Here is a 9685-nt window from a genome sequence, read left to right as displayed (position 1 = left end):
TTCCCACGTTGTACACGTCGTCAATCGAATTTGGCGGTGTTCGTTTGTTTGTCCTCCAAGTTATAGCATTGTTCACTTTGTGTTGAACATTGTAAGTGGCCCTCACTAATGACATAAAGGTTACTGTTATATCATGTCAAGAGGCCACTTTCATGAATAAGCTAAACAGCCTATGTGGAGGAATTGTATGCATGAGCAATCACACCAATGACGTAGTAATGAATATCCTCTATATTGGAAAATGCCATACGGCCGGGCGGTTTCACAAGTTGCCGGCTCGATCATGTCATCCGCCGCCTGCACAGTTCTGACCTTAAAGCTAGGGTGATTCACAAAAAATGAAATTGGTATTTTTCAACAGGACACCCCCTCATTTTGTTCATTTTGGTAATAAAATTATACCTGCAAAATATGAAAAAAATTCAAAAAAGTTTAGGGGGTGCTACCGGTCAATGAACTTTTGTACACAAAGTCAATGGGATTTTTTGTCAAAAATTTCAAACGCTTATTTCAGGGCCTAAAAAGTCTACCAGGCTTGCAAAACTGAAGTAAATGTTCAATGATATACCTAACTTTGTGAAAACATGGGTTTTTTCCATATTAAAGTTCATAGTTGACTGTAATAATAAAAATGTTTCAAAAGTGACAGAGGAGTGTAGCTCAAGAAAAGAATACCCTGGGATATCCCTGGAATCCCACCAGGCACCCCAAATTTATACCTTATTGAACTGAACTGTTGATAAAAAAAAGATTAAAATTCTTCACATATTAGTTTACCCCAATGGTGATACCAGCTTTTGAAATCTTATGTAATAGTAACTATCAAAATCCATACATCTGTATCAGGGGTGGTCATTGTGGCCATACCTGATGAAGATTTGTATTGTTTGAATTGAATGACCACAGGAAGGATTAGATTCACCATGGTTGAAAAGAAATGTATATAAATTGGGGTCACAACATTGGATAGTGGCCAGTTCAAAACTACACCTTGTGCAAGGTACTTGTGACAAGAGCTAGAGTGGCTAAGACACATTTACTACTGGATTACACATTAAACATTACACTACACTTACATAAAATTACAAACCTACACACATTCAACACCTGAATAACATAATCATGATCAAGTAAAAACAAAACAAAGCAAAAACAAACAAAGAAACAACAACAAAAAACATTTTAAAAAAAAGAAAAAACTAGAGCCCCATAAACACAACTTTATATTAGCCAAGTACCATAATATTTTGGCTGTTCCAGCAACTGCCTTGCCCCAAATGTAACAGTTTTCACAAAATGCAATTTTCTGGAAAGCGGGTTAACATTTTACAATTTTCTTTAGCATTTATTTTAAGGACATTACTCACACTATGATCAAATATTTTTTTTTTTTTTTGGGAAAATTAACATGGCTTTTTTGTGTTGTAAAGAAAATGGCTCATAAATCCCATTGACTTTGTGTACAAAAGTTCATTGACCGGTAGCACCCCTAAACTTTTTTGAATTTTTTCATATTTTGCAGGTATGATTTTATTACCAAAATGAACAAAATGAGGGGGTGTCCCGTTGAAAAATACCAATTTCATTTTTTGTGAATCACCCTAATGTCCCCTTTCATACTTTCATGCCGTTGCGACAAGAGGCATGACTTATCAGCCATTCACAAGTCTTGATTGTGTCTGTTTGTCTACAATGCGCGTGTGTCACGCCGCTCGGCGGCAAGCAGCATGATAGTATGAAACCAGCACTACGTCATAGATATGGCCAATTGGCACGCCCATTTAGCACGGAAATTATGAAATATAAGTTTGTAAATCAGCTATATCTAGCTTTTCCGTCGTTATTTTTTTTTCCGTGATGGAAAACGTTAATAAAGAGTTTATCTTTCGGGTCAAGTTATTTTAGCCTTTGCAATCAATGCCACTATTTTGCAAAAGCAATTTTCCTTGCGACCTGTCATTTTCCCATATACTTTTGCACGGGGAGTTTATGTACATCCGGGTACCTTATATCGTTTAATACGGTATGGCGACTTGTAGATGTCACGTGCGCATTTATATATGCGCATTTATATATACAACCGAAGTCCACTGCTGAGCCTTCCATAGACGTGTGCTATGTTGGTGGATGTTCATGTTGTAAGCGAAGTATCAAATGTATAAGGATAAGGGGGGATTTGTTAGAGTGAACTTGTAGGTCATTCATTAAGTTAACTCTTATAACAATAACATTAATTCTAAATTGGTTGCTTCTTAAAACTTACTGTAGGGTCTAATTTCTGACTCGTTCTTGAGTCTATCGCTGTTCTTTAGCGAACCCTTTTTGTTCTATTTCTTGATCACACGATTTGGTCTGACGAATTCGGATGACCCATTTCTCAATACACGCAAGATTTGCATACGATATGACAGCTAGGAAACACAATACTTATCGTTCTTGTTGGCTCTCAAACTACAGGTGTTTTATTTCCTTTTACTCCAAAAAGGCACAACATAATATCCATAGCTTTATGCAATAATACGCAATAGTCACGGTAGAAAGAGGTGACTTTTCTCCGAGATCATCAAACAACCGACATGATAACTTTCCTCGATTGGCTAGCCTAAGTTCCAAGTGATGCAAAATAGAGGGCGCCAGCCAGGTAAATTTCCAAGTCAGAAGGTGGTGGCTACATACCGGCCCCTTAATTGCCATGTGCAAACATGCAATTACTAAGCACTTCTTTTAATTAACAAACAATAAATTTTGATCCAAATATGGCAAACTAAATTTGGGCCAAAACATTGCCAAAATTTAACAATAATCTTTTATCTCCAACTTTACTGATCCTGTTGATAGCTGAATATAACACTTATTGATTCAACAATGGCGCTTTATGGAGATTATATACTGTCTATAATGATTTCTCCACTAATATAACTAAGTATAATGTAAGAGTTCACACTGTAGCAGCGCTATAGTCACATTTCACAGTCATAATATAGTTCAAATGATGCTTTATAGTTCTTTGACTGTGGTATCAAACAATTTAGCAAATTTCACTAAGAATCACTGGTTCCATGAGTTATCTTGAATCCTAATCAATAGTGTTCGTGTCCTAATCACAAATGTCCATTGTCCAAATAACATAATCCACGTCGGTTCGGCACTCCAGATGAAACGTTGGAAGAAGATCATGCGCTGCTGGCTTACTGCTCCAACACTGCTCCTTACTGCGGGGTTCCCTGGAATCCGACGGTCCATGATGAACTTGATGAATTACAAACTCGCTGGATCCATTGATCAGCAATTCCGAAGCTCATGCTCCAACATGAGTGGTACAAACGTTTGCTGATCCTCAAATTATGGTCGGTAGTTCCGAAGCAAATGGCTCCATACAGCCATAGGTGGCACAAACGATTACCGACGCTATTACTATACTCAAAAATATTTATATATTTTTTGATTTCTTTTTTATTCAATTTTTCTTTCATACAATAATATTTCTTTTTTGTTTGTGTTTATGGGTGTTTCGTGTCAGTATGATTTTTTCTTCTTTTCTTGAATCAAACCGAACAACGACGTGGCAACTCAAAAACAACATGGTTGCCAATTACAAGTACAAGTACAAATACAAGGAATGCTCTATTTCCATGTTGGGCAATCAAATGTTCACGGATGACTTCCATCAAAGAATCAAACCTTTGAATCATACATTTCCATTACAAAACATATCCTCTCTTATCAATCCAATGCCTTTCAAAACATTCCACAAACAAATTGCACAACAATTGTCCATGTCCTGGCCAGAATACACAGACAAGGTTGTGCACCATTGAAATTAGACAAATTCAAAACGTTCCATAAAGGCTCTTCACCAAATTCTTAATAATCTTATTTCGATAAACCCATTTGATTTGTGTTACCGTGTTCGCATCTGCGCGAGTGCTGCATCGCGTACCTACGCACTGCGCAAGTGTCTCTTAATGTATAAATTTGTATTGCCTGCGCAGATGTCCTTTGCATCGAAGACCTACGCACTGCGCAAGTGTCACCTAGTGAAATCTACTGTTATCAATAGGCCATAATTTTGATTTTTAACAACAAGACACCTGAGACATTCCCTACCGGATACATCAAGACAAAGTCAATCTAACAAACATAAAAGACATAGGCTCTGGACTTCAAGTCTCCAGTAACCATGGAAACAGACAGCTTATTCTTCTGCCTCCAACAACAGGCACAACTTGCTGATGGGCTTCCGTAGGGTGGATGACTTGGTTCGCACATCAACCTGTCGCACTCGGCCATTCTTGTCTGGCAGAGTTGTGACGATCTTTCCCATCAACCAGGAATTCCTAGGAGCTGACTCATCTACTATGAGAACAACGTCTCCCATCTTCAGATTCCTCTGTGGCTGCAGCCAACGCTGTCTGCGCTGAAGTTCAGGTAAGTATTCCTTCAGCCATCTTTGCCAAAACAGATCGGCCAGGTATTGGATCTGACGCCAACGTCTACGAGCGTAGATGTCCTTCTCGACAAAGCACCCTGGTGGCATGTCCGCCCTTGGTCTCAGCAACAAGAGGTCCCGGGGCGCGATGACATCCAAGTCATCCGGATCATCCGACACTCTTGTGAGTGGCCTGCTGTTCAGCGTCGATTCTATCTCACACATGAAGGTATGTAGTTGCTCATCCGACCTGCATGTCTTCAGGTGTTGTTCATTGAGGATGGCACACATTAATTTCCTTACAGTACGTATTTGCCTTTCCCATACTCCCCCGTGGTGGGAGGCTGCTGGTGGATTGTATCGCCATTCAAATGTGTGGGATGTTGAGAAGTTTTGTATTTGGTCTTGGTCTAGTTCTTGCAGAGCGCGCCGTAACTCATTGTCCGCACCGACCAAGTTGGTTCCGTTGTCAGAGTGAATTACTTTGACTGGTCCACGCCTTGCTATAAATCGCCTAATCCCATCAATACAGGAACTAGTGTCCAGGGTGTGAGCGACTTCAATGTGGACTGCTCTGCTATTCATGCACGTGAACAGCATACCGTATCTCTTCCTTGTTACTCTGCCCTGCTTTATATAGAAGGGTCCAAAGTAATCTAATCCAGTGACTGTAAAGGCTGGGTCATCACTCTTTACTCGGTAGGCGGGAAGATCAGCCATCTTCTGTTTGCTAACTGGCATTCGGTGTTTTCTGCAGATTATGCACTTCCCTAAGACTGACTTCACCTTAGCTCGAGCCTTCACAATCCAGTATTTCTGTCGTAATTCGGCGAGAACGTGGTTACTACCCTGGTGATGAATCTCTCCATGAATATAACGGACTATGAGAGTCGCTATGTGGTGATCTTTCGGAATGATAAGTTGATGCTTCGCATTCTGCGGTATCTTGGCGTTTTTCAGTCTACCGCCTACTCTTACCATCCCATCCATCACCTGTGGGTCTAAATTGGTAAGCTTTGAGTCTAGTTGCAGAGATTTCTGTGCATGTTTTATGATTGCACACTCTGCCTCTTTCAACTCCTGCACAGTAAGTGCGTCTGTGAAGTTGTGACTCTGTCTCTGTTTGGTTCTAAGAATCTTCTTAAGTCTTAGCCACCAGGCCGCTGCTCTTCTGAGCCTTGTCCAGCTGGAGTAGTGCTCTATCAGCTGGTCTATATCATTATCTTGGCGCTGGTCTTCAGCTGTGACAGCGTGGACTTCCACGTCTGTGGACTCTGGAGATTCTTCTGATACTGCCGGTTCTGCACCCGGCCACTCTTCCTCTGGTTCTGACAAGAACGCCGGCCCCTTTATCCAGTCTGGTCTTTCTACCAGCTGCTTGACTGGCAGGCCTCTATCACTCATACGTTTGTTGAACTCAGGGGTCACATAAGACTGGAACTGGGTCTCCATGGTTTCCAGGCTACCTTCTATTACACTGCAGAAGTAGGTTTGAACTTGCTGGCTGGATCTTCCTGGAATACCGTACACTGCCCATCCCAGGGGTGTGAGTATAGCGTATGGCTCACCAATTTCTCCTGTGGCTACTTCCAGCGGCATGCTGGCTGCCGGAGTGTTGCTTCCAATCATCATTGTTACCTCTGGAATACATGGGTACTCGCTTGGTATTACTGGTAACTGTATATCGCAAAGGTGTGCCCATCTTCTCAGATCTTCTTGAGTCGGTGCATCCTTTGCGGAGACTGGAATCTTGTCTTCGATATACACCTGTGGTAACGGGATGAAATTCTTCTGATTTAAATCACCCACTAGCAACTTATCCAACACCACCTTTGAGTTCACGGTTTTCTTCGAAGTCAAAGTTCCTATTAGCAGTTTTTCTTTTTGAGTCCTCAGGTTCATTCGCTGTTGTAGTAGTGAAGAGGCGAAAACCGCATCACAACCGTTGTCCAAGAAAGCATATGTGGCTATGAAACTATCGCTGGCTTCATGCTTCACCAATACTGGTATAATGGTCATTAATGGTGAGGTATCACTACTTGTAGCTGCTGAAGCTAGAGTCTTGGTGCAACCAGTCACTACATTACTGCCACGAGCAGCTGCCTCTTCTTGAGACTTGTTTTGTTTAGGTGATTGAGATTCTTGCTCTCGTTTGTCTCTGTGCATCGCAGTTGGATGTGTTTTCTGACATTTACTGCACTTCAACAGATCCTTACACTGCTTCTTAGGATGTCCTGCTTCCAAACAACCAAAGCACAATTTTTGTCAAAACAGAAGGCTGATTTCTCCTTAGGTTGCAACTTGGAGAATTTTCTGCATTCCATGATCTTGTGCTTGGTGCCATCTCCACAGTAGGTGCATGACTTGTTTGAAGCTTTCTTCTCTGTGACCTCTTGAGCAGTTGTAGTGAAGGCTTTCTTCTTGTTGCTACTGAAGGATTCTGAGTTCCCTATTCTACCAAACACTGGATTCGCAATTATTCTCGCCTGTCTGTCGACAAACTGAACAAGATCGCTGAACTTTACTGTATGTCCTTGTTCTTCTTCAATAGCATACACTTTATTTCTCCATAGATTCCTGTGTCGGTATGGCAGTTTCGCAACAAGAATCTTCAGGGTGTTAGAATGATCTAACTCACTTAACGCATCCACTGTCTGCATCATGTTCTTACACTCGGTAAGAAATAGCGAAAAGGCATTTAAGCTTTTATCTTCATCTTTAACTTCTTGCCAGGATTTGGCCTTCTTCAGCATTGCTTGTGCAATTTTATGGCCACTTCCAAACTTCTTGGCTAAAGTTTCTTTAGCTTTCTCAAAGCCTTCCTTTGGATCCTCATAATGAAGATAGCTCTCTACATATTTCTTGGCATCTCCATCTGTATGCTGACATAAGAACTCCAGTCTTTCTTTCTCATCATCTGTCTTGTCCTCGACACCAAATGCGAAGGCTCTCATAAATGATGTATACTTTAACGGATCTCCATCGAAAGTCTGGATCTTCGTCTCTGGCAATAAAGCTCGCAACTGCTGTTTTATCAGCAATCTAGTCAGTTCACTAAGCTGTTCAGCTTGATCTGCAGAATGATCTGCCTGTCTTTGCTGTTGAGGCTCTGTTGGTACACTAGCCGTTGGAACATGTGGGGGGCCAACAAGCTGTGTGGGTACACTAGTTGTTGTTGGAACATGTGGGGGGCCAACAGGCTGTGTGGGTACACCAACTGTTGGAAAATGTGGGGGGCCAACAGGCTTTGTGGGTACACCAACTGTTGGAAAATATGGTGGGCCCAAATATGGCTGTTGCTGTGGTCTATAGTCCATGTAATATGGCATAAAATGATCATACTGATCTGCGGGTACTGGTCCCTGCATGTGTCTATATGGCTTCATAGGAGGTGCATCATCATGCACATGTCTTGGTCGGAATGTATATTCCTCAGCATAACTATCGTAATCAAGCCGTGGCCGGTTCACATCACGTTCAGATCTGTGGTCATCCAACTTTGGCTGTCTAACTTTCGGCCTGACTACTGGGTCTATGTCTCTAGGTTTCAACGAAGCAGGAAGTCTATTTGGTAGCACTGGTACTTCCAAGTTCACCTGTACTTTCTGGTCTGACTCCTGATGATGAGGTACTATATTCCTATCATCACACTGCTTTATATTAGAAGCCAATTCAACATGTACAGTTTCTCCCTGTGGTTCAGGAGATATGTCTTGACCAGCTGCCATAGACCTGTCTACATGTACATCTGATGTAGGCCTTTGCATTCTGACATCAGATTTTTGCACAACTGGTTCCTGAATTTCAACCTTTCCAGGACTATCATTTTGATTATCAAGCCAACTTTGTACGTTTTTTCGGCTGTCTATAGTAGATGGTAGAGGCGAACCTTCCTGACTACCTTCAGATGTACTGAGATTTTCATAAATTTCTAATTTGGTTTTTCTAATTCCAATTCTGCATCTATCTCTATAGACTCCTTTTGTTGTTGCAATTCAAGCTCTTTTTTCTCAATTGCTTGTCTTTTTTGAACTATTGTTTGTTTACTCATTAATTCTGCTTTACGCAGAGCAGCCTTGGCAATAGCACTGCTAATACTACTCTTTGATTTTCTGCTAACTTTGCTTTTAATGCTAGCATGTTCAATCTGTTCAATATCCCCTGGATATTTTGCAGCCATAATGAGTCTATTTTACAATAAACTGGCTTGTTTACTATCTCACTAAATCTGAGATGGTCCCTGAATTAAATTCAGAAACAAATTTCAACTTTACTTGTCAAGGACAATTTCGCCTTCCAGTCAAAACAAAGATTAGACTTATCTAAGTCCAAAACCATGCAAGTTAGACCTAGCCTATTTAGGTCCACTATCAGCATGTGCTGCAAGTGAATTTCTCAGCGCTGAGCTGAGCACAAATTATAATGTACACACTGTGTACGATACCAATGCAGTATACTATACTGCAAATGTACATGCACAATTAATAGACTTTTGCCCCGATACTTTCTCGAGGCGACAACTTTATGACTTGAGTATAAATCGAGATAACGATCAAATACAACTCTTTCTACTAATGTAGGGTCTAATTTCTGACTCGTTCTTGAGTCTATCGCTGTTCTTTAGCGAACCCTTTTTGTTCTATTTCTTGATCACACGATTTGGTCTGACGAATTCGGATGACCCATTTCTCAATACACGCAAGATTTGCATACGATATGACAGCTAGGAAACACAATACTTATCGTTCTTGTTGGCTCTCAAACTACAGGTGTTTTATTTCCTTTTACTCCAAAAAGGCACAACATAATATCCATAGCTTTATGCAATAATACGCAATAGTCACGGTAGAAAGAGGTGACTTTTCTCCGAGATCATCAAACAACCGACATGATAACTTTCCTCGATTGGCTAGCCTAAGTTCCAAGTGATGCAAAATAGAGGGCGCCAGCCAGGTAAATTTCCAAGTCAGAAGGTGGTGGCTACACTTACCATGATTATACATCGTAGTGTCACCTATAAATGAGGACAAATATATAAAAATGTATACTTTTCCAGATTTTAGTAGATGACCTCCGAACCAAATTGAAAAAGCATGTGTATCCATCCTATATGAGATATTAAGTTATGTAAGTGTCATGATTTGTACAACATGCAACAGAATGCAGCCGTGAAACAACCAAAACCACAAATTCAATTGCCAAGTTTTGTTTTTTATACCAACAATAAAATGCATTTTAACTTTATTGAACAAGTAT

The 9685-nt window shown here is 40.7% G+C and overlaps 1 protein-coding gene across 1 annotated transcript; it reads right to left on the bottom strand.

Annotated features, from left to right (window-relative positions):
• Positions 1 to 4195: 4195 nt before the first annotated feature.
• Positions 4196 to 6595, bottom strand: LOC140147332 (uncharacterized). The gene has a single exon (XM_072169110.1). It carries the CDS (start codon positions 6593 to 6595, stop codon positions 4196 to 4198), a length of 2400 nt encoding a protein of 799 aa, XP_072025211.1.
• Positions 6596 to 9685: the final 3090 nt, after the last annotated feature.

This window comes from Amphiura filiformis, chromosome 3 (assembly GCF_039555335.1).
Source record: "Amphiura filiformis chromosome 3, Afil_fr2py, whole genome shotgun sequence".
Lineage (NCBI taxonomy): Eukaryota > Metazoa > Echinodermata > Ophiuroidea > Amphilepidida > Amphiuridae > Amphiura > Amphiura filiformis.
This window is presented reverse-complemented; position numbering and strand designations above follow the sequence as displayed.

Excerpts from the sequence above, each read along its gene's own strand:
- LOC140147332 (XM_072169110.1), bottom strand. The coding sequence starts at position 6,595 with ATGCACAGAGACAAACGAGAGCAAGAATCTCAATCACCTAAACAAAAC.